This window comes from Perna viridis, chromosome 2 (genome assembly GCF_037379345.1).
Source record: "Perna viridis isolate PV_CMFRI_1.1 ecotype Kerala chromosome 2, ASM3737934v1, whole genome shotgun sequence".
NCBI lineage: Eukaryota > Metazoa > Mollusca > Bivalvia > Mytilida > Mytilidae > Perna > Perna viridis.
Window position 1 is genome coordinate 29768339 of NC_142446.1, and position 21114 is coordinate 29789452.

At 34.0% G+C, this 21114-nt stretch overlaps 2 protein-coding genes across 2 annotated transcripts; both read left to right on the forward strand.

Annotated features, from left to right (window-relative positions):
* The first annotated feature begins 3 nt into the window (after positions 1-3).
* Positions 4-11755, forward strand: LOC148624551 (mediator of RNA polymerase II transcription subunit 4-like). The gene is made up of 6 exons (XM_088567217.1): positions 4-135; positions 4668-4789; positions 6474-6589; positions 8117-8261; positions 8944-9099; positions 11082-11755. The coding sequence occupies exons 1-6, from the start codon at positions 68-70 to the stop codon at positions 11249-11251; spliced, it is 777 nt and encodes a 258-aa protein (XP_088423343.1). The 5' UTR covers positions 4-67; the 3' UTR covers positions 11252-11755.
* A 4610-nt stretch (positions 11756-16365) lies between these two features.
* LOC148624552 (uncharacterized) lies at positions 16366-17294 on the forward strand. Its single transcript, XM_088571023.1, has 2 exons — positions 16366-16433; positions 16624-17294. Exons 1-2 carry the CDS (start codon positions 16373-16375, stop codon positions 17292-17294), a joined length of 732 nt encoding a protein of 243 aa, XP_088427149.1. The 5' UTR covers positions 16366-16372.
* Positions 17295-21114: the final 3820 nt, after the last annotated feature.

Sequence of the window (21114 nt, forward strand, 5' to 3'; positions counted from 1 at the left end):
CTGATTCCAATTGGATAAAAAATCATAATCCGTTCTCTTGTCTTAATTGATTGGTGAATGTTCAATAATGGCGTCCTCCATAAGTACCAGGCAAAAACTTTTGCAACAAATAGACGATATTGAGCTGATTTCAAAGTAATTTATTAATGAAATACTTTACTCTGATAAGGAAAACAATTTTTCATTTACGCTTGCATCGGTCTGCTATTTCCAATGAAATGATAATTGTCTTTTGCAGTTTTGGTAAATGTTAGCCAGTTAAGCAGTTAGGATGTTGCCCTTTTAACGACTAAAACTTGACTGATTTGTTATCTAGCAGAGTATGTCTTCCGTAAACTCTGTTTTGTCCAGTCAAAGTATAGGGTATCCGATGCCTTGCAAGCGAAGTCAAAGCACAGTGCTACAAAACCCTGGTTCGGCCAATTCTTGAATATGCCTCCCACAAGTTTTCCAGTCGTTCCGGCCCCAAGTCGATCCGGCCTCATTTTAAAAGTCGTTCCATCCCCAAAATCACATCACCACAACTACAACAGCTTATTGCGTACTTGCGCAATACATGGTTATACAACAGCATCTGGAGTGTTCATCAGTGGTCAATCTTCAGGCAGACAGTAAGAACCAACAATGACGTTGAGGGTATGTTTAATTTATATAACTTACAATACACAACATCGTTGATACTTATTACTTAAAGTTACACATCAATCATATCCATCATTGTCCATCATAGATCTACAGACATTTGGTTATTTTGTTATTTATAAATGAAGATGCATCAAATGAAATGATGAATAAATATGGTTTCCTTTTCATTTTATCATATTTGAATACATTTGTAAATAAATGTTCATTTGTATTCTTTTGCAATTTGTTTATTATCCACTTTTTTTTCATTACAGGATGGCACCACCGTTTCAACGCAAAAGCATGTGTACTGTACCAATACCAGAACCAGATGAAGAACCAATTGATTACGACAGCGACGACAAGTGAAATGTGTGATAGTTATTTAATGACAATGTGAAAGTGTGTGATAGTTATTTAATGAAAATGTGAACCTGTGTTATAGTCATTTAATGACAATTGTGACATTTTGTGATAACTATGTGAATTGTAATAGATCATGTTTGATTGTTTCTGTATTAAATTACTATAATAGATATCAGAAAAAAACTTGCTTTAATACCAGTGCTATGTTTTGTATAGTGCATATATATTACATTGTGATATCATGCTAAATTGTTATCTGTATTGTTAAACTATTATAATAAATATGAAAAATCTTGCCTTGTTTATTAATCATGGAGTTTCCAATGCTAGTAAAATATATTGAAATTTATGCGGAAGTATGGGTTCATATTCAAAGGCTGTAAGTTTTCCTTGATGTAAGTTTTTCTGTTGTTGTATTCAGTTCTTTCATGATAATTCAACATCGTCTTGTTTCCAAATGATACATATATATACAATAAAAAACTGGGGCCGGAACGACTTTGCGCCGGAACAATTTGCATCCTCCACTAATGGCTGTATGGGAATCCGCATAGTTACTAAACACAAACAAACTGGAATCAGTACAAAGGAGAGTAGACAGGTTTGTCTAAGAAGACTACAGAACAACCAGTAACCCCATCGAAGTGATCAAAGACCTCGAATGGCTAAAGTAGGGATCTCCTGTACTTGGCAATCACAATACATGTATACAAGTATTGTGAACAATACATGTATAGTATTTTTGTACAAGTATTGTTATTTTTTTAAATAATTGTTTTGTCAACAAATGGTTGTAAATGTGTTTGTGTTTATTTAAGTGATTGTATATGTGTCTGTGTTTATTTTATTTAAATGAAAATGGCAAGTTTGCATTGAAATTAACAGATAATGAGACCTGTATAATTACTAATATACTAATTAATAATTAAAAAAGAAATCATGTAGTTCTCAATCTTTATTTTTCATTTTTTATAACAAGTTCTATTAGGCATATCTTATAAAATATATTTAAATCATATTTGAAGTTCAAGAATAGTTAATATAGAGAATTTATAGATTAATGATAATTAATATACCTATTAGTCAATTATAAAAACTAAGGAAGCACTAGATTATACATGTTCATACATATAAATAAAGTAAATGCCCAGTATTTGAATGTCAGAATGAATTACACTTTGTACTGTTCTGCAATGTACCATAATTTTGCTGAATGCGTCTTCACCAGTACTGCCCCAACGATCACGCTACATTCTTTTATCCAAATAGCTTGGTAGTAGATATCTGGCACAACCTTTCATTTCTTTGAATCTGTACTTTGCCTTTGCCCAGTACGATTCAATGGTCTGTGTGTGTACTCCAGTATCTGGATCAACCAAGTACAGGAGATCCCAAAGTAGAACCAACACCAAACTCATACTGATGTACCGTATAGTCTACAACTTGGTTGACATTCCAGCAGCACAATACCTACACCCAGCAAGCCTGAACACAAGAGGAAACACCATCCGATTTGTTGTCCCATTATGCAGGACTGAAATATACAAATGTTCATTCTTCCCATTCAGCATCAGACTATGGAATCAGTTGCCTGAACACCTGACCACAGTACAAGCTCTTGAATCCTTCAAGTCAGGGTTTGTGCAGACGAAGGAGACATTCCACCTGTTTTTATCAATTTTAACTAGCATATCGCATACAGATTGCTGTCATCACCACATGTAAATAGAGCACAACCTTCATCACTACCAAAGTGGGACAATACTCCAGAGCGAGCCCCCCACTAAACAGAGAGAAGAGAAGAAGGAATCACTTATTTACACTATGCCTCCAAATAAGCCTATTGGACAGTCACTTATAAGCAGTAGTTAAACTCCTAAACTAACTCCAGGCAGTAAATATTTTAGATCTTTAACCAATCAAGAACCATGTACCTAGAACCTTGGGCTTGGTTCCCTTGATTACTCTATCTAACTTTAATCCGCTTAACTTGAATGTGCTCCTTTGAAGGAGGAAATTCTGTATACAGAATAGAACAGATGGCACCCTGTCAGAAAGTAGTTTCAAATCATATGGTATACAATGTACCCGGTTGATATGAAAAGAATTTCTGTATTGGGATTTCTGAATATACATTCAATGGTGGGACTTTATAGTACTATTTCATGGTTACTTGAGACTCTTTTGGGGGCATTTTACCCTATTTATAAATCAGAGAATGTAACTCAATCCCTTTTTGTTTTGTATGAATTATTTTACCAAACTGTGTGTTGTATTAACTCAGCGACTTTAGCCACTTGTTTGATGTCCTAGACTAGTAGATTTTTTGTTTCGGTGTAGTTATTTTCTATTGCTACTGGTTTGATTGGATTTGTTGAAAAAAATATGCCCATCCTTTTTTTCTTTTTTCTAATGTTGTATGGAGGACTGATAGTAATACATGTAGGCAATTTTTAATTGTAAACTAACAACTACAGTCTTGTCCAATCAATAATTTATGAACCTTTGAAAAAGTCTAGTTCTTGAACTAGTAAATCAGTTTTGGAACTGGTGAAAGATTTTGTCTACTAGTCCTGTTGACTGGTGGCTAAAAAGTTTTTGGTCCAGACTGATTGTAATGACACTAACATTTACATGTATTTTGTGTGTTCTGTCAATCTAAACAAACCAGTTGCATCTTTGATCTTCTGAAACAAAGCATTGTAGGTGAGCTGTATGTATTAATTGTGGGCATTTACACATGTATTTTAAAACAATGGATGTTTTGGCTGCTCTGACAAAATAGTGATTTCTGTGGAGTTTTTGCATCACGTCTATTATATTTTGATATGTAGACTTTATATCGAAGTCAGTGTTCTCCCCAGGCCATTATAGCACTGTTTTTTGCAGTGCTATGGTTTCTTAACACTGTGCTATCAGTTATTAATTTTAGTTATAATGCACTATGGGCACTGTGCTATAAGTTTGGAGGAAGGCCAAAAGAGCTGTGCTATGCTAGTAAGCACTGCACTATTTTAAAATTATGGGGAGAACACTGATGGAAATATAAAGGAACATGCATTTTTTCTGGTGCACTTGGTCCATGCATCCAATATTTAGTGGATTCTTGGTTGCTTATTCAACTTTGTTTCTGTGAGTTATTTTGATTCTTATTTATTACTTTGTTTCATGTGTCTATTTTTGTGGTATATTCATTATCCCTGGATATGTTACATGTGTATTTCTGATTATTGCTAGAATCCTGGTTACCTTGAAAAATTTTTGAAATGGCATGAGACTTATATGTACAGAGGCTAGAAATCCTGCTTTGGACAGATGCAATAACATGGCAGGGTTAAAGTACTTTGGTGTGATTACAATCTTGCCTTTAAAATCTAGCAACAGTGGAAAAAATATTACACAATTAAACACACATAAAAATCAGTTCAAAAAGGTCAGAGTCTCTTGTTTCTTGGAAAATAAAGAAACTGAAAATAAATTACACAAATGTACAAATGAAGGATTACCATCAGTTAATCGACATGCCAGCTCCAGATTAGTCTAAACCTACAAAAAGTTATGTCCCCATCATATGTATGAAAGTATGTGCAAGTTGTTCATGAGATAGTATGAGATTATGAAAACTACACAAAAAGTATTAACAGGATTATTTAGATTTGTGCATTTTACTACTACAGGGAGTTGTTTGAGATCATGAGCACACCGAAAGGTCAACAAAGGCCAGATGCTCCAGATACAATGAACTTAATGGACTTACTTGTGCACAAAGATAAAGAAATTAAAGAATCTCTGAAGACAGGTATAACAGTACACGATTTTCATAAATCCAATACTTTAGTAATCTTTAACTTAAGCCACTAGGCCTATGTCAAAGTCTATCTTGCCCATAGAAATTGCTTACCAGTGCTTGTAAAGGAAAGATGCTAAAGTTTATGTTTTGGGATATTACTTGAAAAATTTTTGGTACAGACAGATTTATATATACATGTATTACTAAAAAGTGTTGGTAAGATCATAATGTGGACGTCTTACATGTTCACACTTCATGGAAAAGTAACAAAGGATTTCCTTGATACGAAATAGTTTGCTCACACAAGGTTTATAATCACAATAGGAAAGTTGATAAAACGATATTCATTTGTTTTCTTGGGTATAAGTTTTTATGGGGGAAAGATAGTTAAGAAGAATACTTGAATTTATAGTTTATAGGTCAATAAAAATGTGACCAATTGGTCGGTGTTTACTTTCACTGAATCATATTTGTTTTTCTAACCATTCAAGAAAAAAAATTATTAGTGTCTGTTTTTATGGACTGATACAAAATGTACTTGTTTCACAACACTTGCAGTTAACCTTTGACCATAAAAACCATGCATATTGTTATACCCACAAATAATAATTATAAACCATGATAATCAAAACACTTAGTTTTCTTTATGTCAATTTAAGACAAATCAAATGGTGTATCAAGTATTAGAGTCAATTTTGACTGTTTTTGGGATTTTTGATCAAAATACCTTCAGTCACAGGAACTTCCCTACTACACTTTCTTTTGTTATCAAATTTATTTCCTCTTTTATAACCAGTAAATATGTTTCTGGCAATTATTCATTTCATTGATATTCTATTATTTCTGAAAAGTGTGTTGACTTGTACATGTAACTTTCTTTTATTATATGAAAGAATGTCAGATAATTGTACTTTTTCCAAACATTTATGAAATTCTACAGACTAGGTTGTTTAAATGTGGACATTGGGATATATAATCTGTATATAATCGTGTAAAATTTCTCTTGAATTAAAGCTCATTTACTTCACAATCTGTGATCTACTTTATACTTTAATTGAAAATCAAAAGTATGTTCACCCAACATTATCTCTAGGAATATTTAAAAAAATTGTAGGCAAACATGCTATGTCTGTTCTACATTAATGTTAAATCTAAAGAGAAAACTTTTTAGTCATGACTTGGGTGAACTAGCAGGCTTTTCCAATGTAAGTTGTAGAAATCTCTTTAAAAGTTATATAAAATGGCAAGAAACAACTGTGGATTGAATCAGATCCTGGTTTAACAGTTGCAAATTAATGGGATAAAATATATTTCTTTTATGTACTTCTGGTTCCTTTGAAGGAGTATAGCTGATTTGTCAACTGACAGCTCTATCATAGTATATAAATTATCTTTTTTCCAACGCAGTCGGTATAGTTTTGCTTTTTACCCTTTGACCTTAAAGACGCTCTTCCAAGTCACTTGATCAAAATTCTGTTTCCAGATTGGCCAAATACTGCTAACTTAGTGGCATCCGAAAAAGGAAATTGAAATTGAGTGCATTGTGTTATTTCCTTACGAAAATTATGAGTAAAAAGAAAAAATTAAACTGCGTCGGCTATCTTGTTTTAAAGATAGTACTTGTTTATTATTGTGGTATGCCATCAGATAGTATATAATAATTAAATTTCATGAAATACTTATCTTAACACAGCTGCTGAACAAGCAGAGATACAGAAAACAATAGATGAACTGAAAGCTGAGGTGGATAAAAGAGATGCTAATATCAAACAACTACAGACTAGTCTAAAGGAAGCAGAGACAATTTTAGTGAGTATAACATGTGATAGTATATTGTATAAGGTGGTGTTAAGATTTTATTTGAATACAATTGATACAAATTTACCATCATCTATGACGTTTAGGTATTTTTAGGTCACCTGGCTGAAGGCCATGTGAGCTATTGCCATCACTTGGCATCTGTCGTCGTCGTCATTAACAATTTTTCAAAACTCTTCTCCTCTGACACTACTTGACCAATTTTAACCAAACTTGGTATGCATGTTCCTTGGGGTATCTTGCATAGAACTGTTGTGAGGATTTTTGATCCAACAAAATAAATGGCCACCATTACTAAAAATAGAACATAAGAGTCAGACAGTAGTTTTTCACATATATCTCCAAAACTGTTAAGTTTAGCCAAATTCTGACAGGATATAAATGTTTAGCGTGATGAGATCTATCTGTGGTTTACTTTTCATTGTAATCTGTTAAATCATGTTTGAGTTATTGCCCTTTTTCAATGTTTTTTTTGCTATTTTTAATGGTATTTCCTTCAAAAATCTTCTCTAACACTACTTGACCAGTTGGAACAAAACTTGGTATGAATGTTCCTTGGGGTATCCTGCATAGAAATGACATTGGGATTTCTGATCCAACGAAAATTATTGCAGCCGTTACTGAAAATACAGCATAGGGGTCAGACAGTAGTCTTTCGCATATTCAAGTGTATCTCCAAAACCATTAGATTTTGCCAAATTCTTTCAATTGCTGAAATGATCTTTATTATAATGCCTTCAAAAGACTTCAGGGATCAAAGTTGTCAAGCAACTCCTTGTAAGAGTTATTGCCCTTGAAAGGTGAAAAATGATATATTATTTTTACAGTTTTCAGTCAATACATGTTGTAGCTTAAAAACTGTAACAGATAGAAAGAAACTTTCATTTGCTGAAATGATCCTTATGATAAGTGCTACCAAAGTCTTCTTGAGTCAAAATTGTTGGATAACTTGTTAAATTTATTGCCCTTGAAAGACAAACTTTAACCAGCTGAGCGATTCAGGGTCCTGGTTTCTAGTTCCCTACTTTCTTCACCTTGACCAAAATATAGTACAGTTTACCAAATAAAATCCAAATAAAATCTTAATCAGATTTTGGATTAACAAAGCAATAATATGTGTAAGCTGTCTTTTTAGCTCATCTGGCCATAGGCCATGTGAGGTATTGCCATCATTTAATGTCCGAGGTCGTCGTTGTCTGTCGTTAACAATTTTTTATACATCTTCTCCTCTGAAACTACTGAATGGATTTGAATAAAACTTAGCATGATTGTTTCTTAGGGTGTCCTGCACAAAATGATGATCTGTGAAAAAACATTGCCATCGTTACTTAAAATAGAACATAGTGTATTCAGCATTTTTTTAGCTATTAAAACAGGTGAGCAATTCAGGCTCATAAGAACCTCTTATTTATGATAGTACTTGTTTTTCATGTAATTTTCCTGAACTGTTTGCATGTTGTTGTACCATAATAATTCATGATTTAATGACAAATTAATGTCATTATTAATTAATTATAGTCCACAGCAATATACCAGGCAAAGAAGAAATTAAATGCCATTCAGCAAGCAAATAACAAGAAGGTCTCTTCAGAGGAGCTTATTAAGTTTGCCCATAGAATCAGTGCTAGTAATGCAGTTGCCTCTCCTCCTACATGGGCACCAGGTAAAAAAAATATAATACATTTAGTTCAAGTGAAGTTTGGATGAAAAATGAAATTGTATATAAATAACTTGGTGAAGTAAGAAATGAGGATCACTAGTATTTCTAAAGTTTCAATATAAAATCAAGGGCAACCATAGATGATACTTATAGTAAACACAGTGCAAGTTTTTTGGATTGTTTAGTGGCATGAAGGATGCCAACAACACCTTTCATATGGCTTCAGATTAATGGGAAAAAAATCACATTACCCACCCTGATAGTTATATTGAAACAGTTTGGTTGGTCTGTCCCATTTAATTTTAATGATCACTTTTATCCAGATGAGTAATATGGCCCATGCTACAACAAAAAAATAACGGTGGAAAAAATATATTTCCACCCCTGGACTTTATAATTAAGAGACTTTTGCCCATTAAAATGAAAACAGAAGTATGTTAAGTCAAGGTATGCAGTGAAGAAAACAAAAGTAGAAACAAAGAAAAAGTATATCAAACGGGAAATGAACAACCTTCAATCCAAAAAAAAATTTAATTTATTTAAGGTCGCTTTTTAATTTTTACTTTGCACTAGTCTTTCTAAAATTACTGTTGAATCTATTGTTGGTATATTGATACAGAGTTTTGCTAGAGAATTGAATAAATTATTTAGACATGTATGCAATTTGCATCTGGTATATTTTCAGGTGACCCAAGGCGTCCATATCCAACAGATTTTGAAATGAGACATGGGTTTTTGGGTAAAGCAGGTGATATCCCGGCAGGTGGACATATGTTACAGTCACAGGGATCATATGGAGAACCAATGTCAAGTAACAGATCCTCAGCTAACACTTCAATGGGTAAGTCATGTAGGCACTTTTATTACAGTCATAGTCACAACAAATCATTTAACATGCCATGTGGTAAGTCTTGTAGGCATTAATGCTACAGTCATACAGTCACAATAAATCATTGAATGTGTCAAGTGGTAAGTCTTGTAAGCACACATGTTACAGTCGTACAGTCACAACAAATCATTGAACATGTCAAGTGGTAAGTCTTGTAAGCACAGGTTACAGTCATATAGTCACAACAAATCATTTCACATGCCATGTGGTAAGTCTTATAGACATACATGTTACAGTCATACAGTCACAACAAACCATTGAACATGTCAAGTGGTAAGTCTAGTAGGCATACAAGTTACAGTCCTACAGTCACAACAAACCATTGAGCATGCCATGTGGTAAGTCTTGTAGGCATACATGCTACAGTCATACAGTCACAACAAACCATTGGACATGTTAAGTGGTAAGTCTTGCGGGCATACTTGCTACAGTCATACCGTTACAACCAATCATTTAGCTTTTCAAGTGGTAAGTCCTTGTTCCCTTGATTTTCCTGTAGGCACACATGGTTAAATTCAGAACACATCCATTGGACAAGCTTGTTACCATCAGAAGAAATTATCACATCAACTGTGAAGTCATGTAGACAAACGTTATATTGACAAATACTGAAAATTCAAAAATTACAGTAGTTTTTATTTTTACTACTGTGAAAGTATAATTGATCATGGGATAAAAGTTTTGAGTGGTTTGTTCAACCATTACGTTTGGTTCCCAACAAAAAAGAAATTTCCCATTCCTTTGTATGATAGTGGTATCAAATCCATGAATTCAAAAATCTGACGTTTTCCCTAAAAGCAGAGTTTTAAATTTGATGATTGTTACCCAGTTGCATTTTTGCAGTAATAAAACATCACAATAGTAAAGCACTTGGTAACTAGTCTGTTGTTACTGGTAAGATGTATGATCTCACTATTTTCAAGTCAGAAGTTGTTTTGTCAATGTGCATAGTATAATTTTATTTCTTAATAAAAACCTTTGTGTGATAGCTCACTTTTGAGAGCCAATCTATTAGATATTTGGTCTTGACATTTGATCACATTTTTATGCCCCCATTATTAATTTATCCCTGTCCGTCCTTTCATTCGTCCGTCCGTCAGTCCATCTGGATTACACATATCATGGCTTGTCCAGCTATCTCCTGTTACAATTTTTGAACTTCACCAAAAATTTTTGCAGGATGTTTCTACACTTGATGAAGGTGTGCATGGTCATAGGATGTTGATTTTTGTGGAATATTATGGAACTGGGTAAAAGTTGGACTTTGAATATCACGGAACTGGGTGATAGTTGGACGTAGTAATTTTTGTCAGAAGTATACCCCAAGCAACGAAGTTAGGGATTTGTTATTGGGGTTATTAACATTTTTTATGTGTCTGTCAGTCCTCTTTTTCTCATCACAAGTATTTTTGCAGTGCTTAGCCTAACAAACCAAATATTTACTGCATCAACCAACAGTAAATAACCTTTCTTCATTAAAAAAAAAAACATATTCTTAATTTGGCAAATCTAGTAAGAGGGGGCATCATTAGCGTCTTACAGACACATTTGATTTACAAAAAAAAATCACTACTAACAAATGATGTGGGGCTCCTGTGACAAACAGGGCTTCTAGTTTTTTGTTTAAGGTTTGGTGCAATACCTGGTTAAAATTTGTACAACCAAGATTCTGCACCACAAAAAATATACTCCAGTTGATTCCTATTAAACTAATGATGGATTAAAACTTGAGTAAAAGTGTGTAAAATTGTACCACAAGGTTTCATACTTTTCAAATGCAAAAGAAGGTTGCTTTTATATTTGAGGTTTGGAAAATTAGGTGCCAAAAAGGGATCCAAACAAAAAATTTCAGCCAGAAAGAATTCATTGTAGCAATTTTTGTATATAAATTAGTTTGCAAGGCATTTATTTGTATGAATGTTATCTATTTTTAGATCATGGATCTGGTTCTCAGTCAACTACATGGCAACATTCCTCAGACCTCCATCATGCTCTCAGTACTAGTTCAGGAATTTTAGCTGATATTAAGGGACATAATAAAGAAAATGAAGATGTTGGGTTTATGTCAAGTGACTCATCTAGTAGTAGTTCTAGTGATGAGTAAAACAATGTTAATGTTATTCTTCTAAAAGTTACATGACAAGAAGTCCAATCAATGGCATAGAGTACAGTTTTGTAGGTTGGATGTTTTACAGCTTTACCAACTATGGTGTCAGAATATAGATAAAGTCTACTACAATAACAGAGCAGGCCTATAAATGTGTTGTACTAAGATAACAGAGTAGGGCTACAAATGTGTTGTACTTCAATAACAGAGCAGGTCTACACATGTGTTGTACTACTATAACAGGGCAGGCCTACACGTATTGTATTACAGTAACAGGACAGGCCTACATATGTGTTGTACTATGATAGGGGAAGGCCTACACATGTACTTCAACAACAGAGCAGGCCTGCACATGTGTTGTACCTGAAACTAAATGTACAATAAAATGTTGGGCAGAATGGACATGTTCTGTTTGTTCCTGTGTTCTGAATAAAACAGATGTAATGAAAGGTTTGCAAAATGAATTGAATTATTTTATGAATAAATGCTATAACAGTGTAATTGGGTCTGTGTTTTGTTGTCTCCACCTTTAGTCATCAGTGGAAGTAAATTTGACTGCTGTCTACTTGTGTTTGAAAGTCTTATAAACTTTTGTCAGCTAAAATGTGGCTATGTATCATCTACCAGTGTATATAACGTTTGGTCTAAGTTTAAGTGTACTTATGCACAGGTACATACAGGAAAAGGACCCCAGATGGCCAAGGTTCCCTCATGAAATTGAAAATTTGTAAAACCCTGCGAGCAAAGTTTTGGGGTATTTAGGAATCACTCTGTCTGATTATCCACATCTTTTGCAAGTGCAACTCCTAAACTACTCAAAGGATTTTGATGACATTGAGGAAGGTTAGGCATCATATGTAGATGAGGACTCCAAAGGGAGAAAATCCAACTTAAGGGAACTCACCTTAAAGCTTAAGAAGGGCAACATTTACATAACCTCTCAAGGGTTTTATATTTAACATGTTACTTCATTTCAAGCGTAGGTATTCTGTTTATGAAGTTGCTCACAGTATTTCTAGTTTAAAATTTTATATTTTTATGATAAATACTTAGAAAGCTTTATACATGTAGATCAATAAATAATCAAGCAATTTAGATATTTACATGTAGCATTGTATTATTAACAGAAGTGAATATTATTTCAAATTTTTCTGTGTGGGTTGTATCCCCTTTCTTAATATCTGTCTTCTGGACATGTTACTGTGAAAGTATTTTGATTCATGGATACCAATTTTCGTGGATTAGGAAGGAAGTTCGTGGATTCTGGAATTCTTGGTGTTTGAATTTTTCTGTATATGCATCAATGCAAATCTCCTTTTTCTTTGGGAACCAAATTTCGTGTTATGGCCTAGCCTTGAAAACCATGAAAATTGATACCCCACAAACAACTGTACTTTCACAGCACTCTTATGTTGTGGATCATTTAGTGTTTGGTATATATCTTCAGGGTGATGGGTTTTGACACTGACTTTTTAGCTCACCTGGCCAAAGGCCATGTGAGCTTTTGCCGTCACTAAGCGTCCGTCGTCATCATTAGCAATTATACAAAACTCTTCTCCTCTGAAATTACTTGACTGATTAGAACCAAACTTGGTATAAATGTTCCTTGGGGTATCCTGCATAGAACTGGTGTGGGAATTTTTGATTTGTCGAAAAACATGGCTGCTGTTACTAAAAATAGAATATAGGGGTCAGACAGTAGTTTTTCACATATATCTCCAAAGCCATTAGGTTTAGCTAAATTCTGACAGAGTAAAAGTGTTTAGGATGATAAGATCTATCTCTGGTCAAATTTTGGTTTTAATCCATTTAGCCATGTTGGAGTAATTGCCCTTTTTCAACGATTTTTGCTATTTTTAATTTTATTTCTTTCAAAAGTCTTCTCCTCTGATGCTACTTGACCAATTGAAACCAAACTTGTTATGAATGTTCCTTGGGGTATCCTGCATAGAACTGTTGTGCAGATTTTTGATTTGTCAAAAAAAACATGGCAGCCGTTACTAAAAATAGAACATAGTGGTCAGACAGTATTTTTTTACATATATCTCCAAAACCGTTAGATTTAGCAGAATTCTTTCAATAGCTGAAATGATCCTTATTATTAGGAATACAAAAGTCTTCAGGGATAAAAGTTGTCAGATGACTTCTTGTAAGAGTTATTGCCCTAGAAAGGGGAAAAATGACTTTTTTTAAACAGTTTTCAGTTAATATCTTGAAAACTATGATAGATTACAAGAAACTTTCAATTGTTGAAATGGTCCTTTTAAGCCCTACCAAAAACTTCTTGAGTTAAACTTGTTGGACAACTGCTTGTTAAATTTATTGCAAAATTCAATTCAGGCTCCTGGGAGCCTCTTGTTTCTGTTGCTGTGGTCATTGTTAGCTTTTTCAAACCTATCCCATGCTCTTTTATAAGGAATATATGCAACCTTTTTACATTTTGTAAACTTTTGATACTGAAGTAAATGTACAGATGTGGAATTAGAAGTTGATTTTTACTATACAGCCACCAAAAAAAATTGTGGTGATATAATGGTATGGCCCTGTTTGTCTTCCTCTTTTGTAGACGCAAAAGAATGGTTGGTATTGATTTTAGGGGTTTGAACATTTTATAAATTAAGACCTGAAACACATTTTGATGATGTCCGGATTATAACTTTACTGTTAGTGAATGAATCTCTCTTAAATTATATTACAAGGTGTTGTACTACCAAAGGAAGACTGATTTTTTGGTTAAGACTTGAACTTTTTAGGAATTAGGGGCCAATAACAAGCATTTCCCTTATGTCTGAACAATAACTTGAGTAAAAGTGAATGAATATCTTCAATTTCACTACAAGGTGCTACACCACGAAAAGATTGATTTTGGGGGTTGCAAAGTGGCCACTTCAACTCTTTTCAAATTTTTACCTATGACCTATTGTCTAATTGCAATCACAATTCTAGCCTGTATCAAGTTTGAATGGTGTTTCCATACTTGACCAACTGTTCAGGGCTTGACCTATGTGGTGGTATCAAGCTACATCTGGTGAAACATTTTATATTATTATGGATAAACAGAAAAAGACAAGCCCAAATAATTAATCAGTCTTTAATATGAACATATTACAAATAACATCTTTCTCCAGAATTAGGGTTAACAGGGCACCCATTTTCCCAGAGTTTGATACAGAGATTATTTATAGATATATCTTGAAAAAAACTAATTATGCTGTTTTCAATTTGGTTTCCAGGACGCAAGGTTGTGGTTTGGTAAAAGTAATCAGGAGAAAGAATCAAATTTTTTTTGAAGTCATAACACAACATATTGGAATAGCATTCAAAAGATACTCTTAATTGATCACTAGCAGACCATAATGTGCATCTTACAGATCCTGGAGCCTAAAAATTCTGTTATGAGGAAAGACTGAAATCCGTAACTGCATAATAAATCAACGCCTTTAGTACTGAATGACACGCTGATTTTGACACTTGCATTTGTAAATTTACGAATCATTTTCCAAATAAAAAGATGCATGGTTGCAAGCTTAGATGAGCTACTGAGAAACGAAGCGTAACTACATGTAAAACAAACAAAAATGAGAATATGAAATATAATAAAACTAACATTGTACAATCAAGAAAAGAGGAATAGGACAGTTTCAAAACTCCCAAGGATAAGACTTAAGCATTGGTGTAGAAAGCAAAAACTTAATGGTACTGTTTCTGACATCTGAAAATGAAGAAGATAGAAAATAAGAAAACTGGTGAAATATGTTCAAAAAAACATTTTACGTGAAAATGACTGGTACGGCATACCGTATCTGTCAAAACTATTGCTACGGTCGGAGCAGTACCAACCGTAGCGGTTCCTAGGTCCATGTTAAGTGGGGATTTTCTAAACAGAAACATCTAAATAGTCGCAGAGGTGTTAATTTACGTTGTTGGTTGAATCAATTATTTTCACGAGATAATATAATAAACTGGCGGATGAAGGGGAGCGTTGTTACGAGAATCGGTATTAAATGAAAGCAGATTATGACATGTTTAATGAATTAATATGATAAATTGTCATATTCAATACAATATTTAGCAGATATTTTTTTCTTTGAGAAGGGAGGTGCGTACTCCCATTACGCTCTCACATTTACCCGTCCTGATAAAGGCGTCTTACATGTATTACCTTATAATTCATTTTTACAGAGTAAAGATGAAACACTGATATATATTTCCGTTAATTTTAATAAGAGATCTATAAATGTGATGACGGGTGAGCAGGAGTTCGGAATAACATTGACTTGACTTATCCCGTTGGCTGCAGCACCTGCGAGCTGGCACAGATAATTCGGCAAACTGTTGGTAAATTGAAATGTCAATCAGGGTCTGTTTGATTATCAAACATTCTAGTCAATTTTTAATCTTCAGAAGTCGAATGTTATGACGAAAAAAATATTCCTTTGTCCATACTTGATGTTCAAATATTCTTTTTACGATTGGAATCAGGTTTAAAGATACTATTTAAAATAACTGAAAATATTCGCGCTTTTGACAGTTTGTATACGTGGTATGGCCCAGAACTAATTTTAGCAGAGATCAGGTTGACCTAGTAGAACATCCAACAGGACATCAACGTGTCCCAAAAAGTATATATAGATTGGCTAGGTATAACCAACTTACAATTTGCACCTGTGTTTATGGAACGGTCATTATACACGAAAAGAAACGATATTAAGTATAGTTTCCGCACATAATAAACATTAACCACAGATTACTTCCCAAATACGATATTGACTACAGACAAGTCCCGAAACGTGATGTTAACGTTGTAAGCTATTGCTTTCTAATGATCGGAATAGTTTAATAGCCTGGCCATCAGTGACAAGATGGTCTGTATAAAAGGAGGTGGAAACAAGTTCTAATCGTAAGGAATTCTTTGTAACTATCTGATACAAGAGGATTTCATATAAAAAGATTGGTATGTGACATAAAAAATACTTTAACTTCTCTCATGTTCTCTAGAAGGCTGTAATTGTCTCTTGCAACATATGCATTTACATTTTGCACGGAAGGAAAATCAACATTGCTTCAATTGTATCGAGGAAGAATTAAAATCCTCTTCTTTTTCAGAAGCAGTTTGCAATGTTGAAGATAGCTGTACTCGTGGTCGCTCTAAACTGTGTGTCTGCAACATATTATAAAGGTAATAAATTTTATACACATAAGTAAAAGTACACAGTTCATTGTTTCCACGATGTTATATCGGTGTTTCAACTTTCTTAGTACGTACATTCAGTTTATTTTATAATTTGTAATTTAAAAACTAGAAATGCTTAATGCTAGTCCACTATTTACACAAGGTCTAATAATAATGCTTATTTTCATTTTTACAGGATTTGGTTCATATGGCGTCCAAAACTTTGATGGTTTTAGACATATGGTCCCTATAGATCCATGGGGTATGCCGGGATTCGGAAGGCAGACTTACAGAGGTGGACACTCCAAAATTGGAATGATAAACGGCTTCCCGAATAGTCTTTTAAATAGAGCCTATATGAAAAGCAAAATGGGTGGAATGACAAAAGACGGGTTGAACGGTTTTATTACTGGAGGTTATCTGAAAGGCAAGGTTGGTAGTATTGCAAAAGGAAGTCATAATGTAAATGCAGGATACCCTAAGAGAGGACTGGCGACACGTGTTGGGGAAAAAATTTCGACGAACAAAATTGACTCGACAGTTGTCGGATTGAGGGAATCGATGAATATTGGTTTTCCTAAAGGTCGATTTTCTGGCTTTGGAAATCATTTTATTGGTGGAATGGTTGGCGGAAATGTTCGTTGGTTTGATGGATTAAATGGTGCTGACCTAAATACACCCGGCTTAGGCGAGTGGAACAGCTTAGCCACTACCAACTTTGATGCGGAACCTATGGGACTAGATAGATTTAGCAATAGAGAATTTGGACCATTTGACGGAACTTTCAGTATTACTGGACCACAGACAGGTCAGAATACTTTGTTTAATAAAATTAAGAAGGTCTTACAGACCCCTACAAGTACATAATTTATTTAACCGAAAATGGACATCAGTTTCTTCCTACATAAACTAATATACAAAAAGAAATGAAGAGATGTTAGATCAACTTTTGCTTGTGATATTTTATCGCGTTTTATAGATATGATACTTAACAATAATAATTAGCTGACTTTGGATATATAATGTGTGAAGTAAAACTTCGTATATACTCATATTCTCAATTTGTTTCAGGTTTGGTTTAGTTCTACCCTGAATGGACGCCGTTGCGTCCTTTGGCATCATGTTTATGAGTCTCCTGGTGTTTCAGTTTGTGTTTTGAAGACAATATTGAATGTAATTATTTGAACACATGAAACACGAGTATGGACAGTGGAGATGTAGAAGGCAATTTCAGTTTTGGCGGAAAGACTTGTTACAGAACGTTAGAAAGCTAGGCAGATACAGAAGATAAAGTACGGGATTATTAACCATATCTTATTGAATTGCCAATGGGTAATATCTTCATGTATTTCGCATTTTCTGATGGAGTTGTTTGCATTGGGTTTTACGAATAAATTATTCTTGAGATCTAATTCACTTTATATTGTTTACTTTTGTACAGATGATCATAGATAGATCAACCGCGCGATGAAAGAAATCTGCAAAAGGTTTTCTGCAGATTTGTATTTGCCAAGTTTTCTCTAGATTCATTGGGGAAACCTATTCTCCCCCAGCCTAGTGTCAAACGTCAATAGGGATTGACCTTAATCTACATTAGACCATGCACGACTTTACAAGCTAGATCCATAAAATGGACCAAAAAAATTTGTGCCGTGTTAACGATTTTTTTAATATTTTACTATCCATGGCCATACACTAAAATCATTTAATGTATTGTTATGGATAGTAACATGTAAAAAAATCTTTAAAACAGCATTTTAGTACATTTCTTTTTTGTCATTCTATTGATCTAACTCATGAAATCAAACCCCTGTGCATCAGCATTTAGAACAATCCTTTTACAGTTAGGGAGAGAACACACATAAGAATTTTGTCATATGAGAGAAAACAAATCTCAAAATGCCATTTATAGATAACACTTCTTGTGGAAAACCATAGATCTGTGCTGTCCTCTTTTGGTCTCTCTACCAAGGACGATGATTGTGATTTACCGTCTATGTACTGGATTCCTAAACTTCACAAGAATCCACACGAACAACGTTTCATAGCTGGATCTGCAAAATGTACCACCGAACCTCTTTCAAAACTTTTAACTTCTGTACTCACAGCTGTCAAAGAGGGACTGCAGTCCTACCACAACACTTGTTACTCCCGTAGTGGTATTAATTCAATGTGGATCCTGAAAAATTCGAAAGATCTTTTGGAGACAATCTGTTCAAGACTATTATCTGAATATAATAGCATTAAAACCTATGATTTTTCAACATTGTATACTTCTATTCCCCATACTCAGTTAAAATCCCGACTTAAAAATATTATACATCGTTGTTTTTCCAAAAAGATGGTACACTTAGATACAAATATATAGTTCTTGGTAGGGATTCCTCATACTTTGTAAGAAATAATTCCAAATCGTCTTTCAAATATACAGAGGAAGATGTTTACAAAATGCTGGAATTTTTGCCGAAACTACGCGGACTTTTTGTATCGCGCTATAACTCTAACAAATAGGCTTCTGGAACAGGGTTATGTTGCTACAAGATTGAAGTCATCACTACAGAAGTTTTATGGTCGTCATCATGAACTCGTGGATCGTTATGGTGTATCCATCAGCACCATGAAAACTGATTTATTCAACGGGTCAAAGTTTTCCTTTCCTCGTTTGTCTACCTCGGACTTGACTTTTTATGAGCAACTCGGCGGGTGTTTCTAGAAAAGCAGAGGACGCTTACCCTACCGGTGCACCTGGTCCATGCTCCCAGTTTTTAGTGGAGTCCGAGTTGCTCATTTACTTTTGTTACTTTGTATGAATGATTTTAGTTACTTTATGTTCTTTGTTGTGTGTGTCTGTTTTCCATGTCTGGTCTTTGTCCCTGGATTACATTATTTTGATTACCGCTATAACCTTGGTTCCCTTGATTACTCTTTAAACTTCAAATAGATCAACTTGATCTACCTTCATCCATACAAAAATTATATCAACATTTTTTCAACCATTTAGACTCTGAATCTAGCAACGACAATTGAAATTTCATGAGTCTGTGATATGGATGGTATGGATTACCTTGCTGTTTCAAGAACATTTACCAATGCGCTTTGACTTATTTGTAGGTGTTTCATTTCAAATCCGAATATCTTTGCACATGGGCTTGTGTACAATGAGTATACGCGATTGACAGACATACCCTCTGACCTCCTCTTTCAGCTTAAGAGGAGAGCAGGGTGTGTTTGGTGATCTTGAATACTCACTGCACACAAACCACTTGTGATCCTAGTATGTGTCTGCAAATTATTAATTTCCTGTGTTCCCTTTTAAAAGGTTTGGTTATATCATTCAATGTTACCACATTAAATCATGAAAATAATAAGGTATTTGTACAATATAAAAATCACGTGTACTGCTAAAAAAAGATGGAGGGTAATCTTTAAAATAACTGTAGCTACAGGTACGAGAACACAATTAATTTCGTAATGCGTTTCGACAGACCCATTTTGACATATAAAAAAATCCACTCCTTCAAACTTAATAATACTTCACCAATATGGAAACATGTATAAAAGCAGGTTTCTATAAGAGTGCCAGAAAAAAATCACCATCATTTTTTTATTATAGCACCTTTGCTTCGGAGACCCCGTAGACATGAATAGTGACCACTGACAAATGTCCAAAATTCCTTCTTCCATAGGACCAAATCACAACTTCACGTAAAATTACAGTGAAAAAAATCCTTGTAAATTTGATCCTTGTCCTACATTTCAGCAAATATTAGGCAATAAAGTTTAGGACAGAAAAGAAAAAAATCAGGAGGAAACACACTAAAAAGGGGAACTATACAACGAAAAGTCAAGGGGAATTAATTGTGATCTCGTACCTACTACTGAATTTAAAACCCGAGGTACTGATTGTCCAGAATGCATCGCTTGTATGACTTTTATACGACCGAAAAAAGATTGCTCTTGTATATATAAATTGAATGTTACATATCACAGTTTGGGTATGAAAAAAAAAACAAGGATATATTTTTGACAAATTAATCACTTTCCACAACTAAAAAAGAAGCCTCGGATTCATTATAATAGTGTCACGTCTCCTACGGCTTTGAAATCAATGGTAATTTTTATTGGGGTGGGATGAAAAACAAATATTCTCTAGTTTCGTGACAATAGCTTAAAATAAGTGTATTGTACTTATCATACAAGGATCCATACCATAACAAAAAAGATCGATTTCGTAGATTATGGTACTATTTTTTTAGAAATAAAGGACAAAATCAAATACCCCTCTCTTCTTTACCAATTCCAACGGAAATGGATTAAACTCTGTTCGAGTTCTAAAGTTACCGTTTTCCAGAATACAGGATTCAAATTAGACTAACTTACGGTCAAAAACTTTTGACGTCAAGAAAAATTGCTTTTATGGGTTCTTTGATATGTCTAACCTAAGCATAATTCAACATTTTGGGCGTTACACCATATAAGGAAATCACCTAATTTCATTTTGTTTTCTGTTCATTAATTTCATTCGTTAACTCTATATAATAAACAGTTCTGTAATTTCTGTGTCAAAGGGTACTTACTCGAACGGAAATAACAAAAATATAACCTATTACAAAGAGAATAGACACACACAACAAAGAACATGGAAAAATAAAAATAACACCCATATTGAATACAAATAAATGATCAA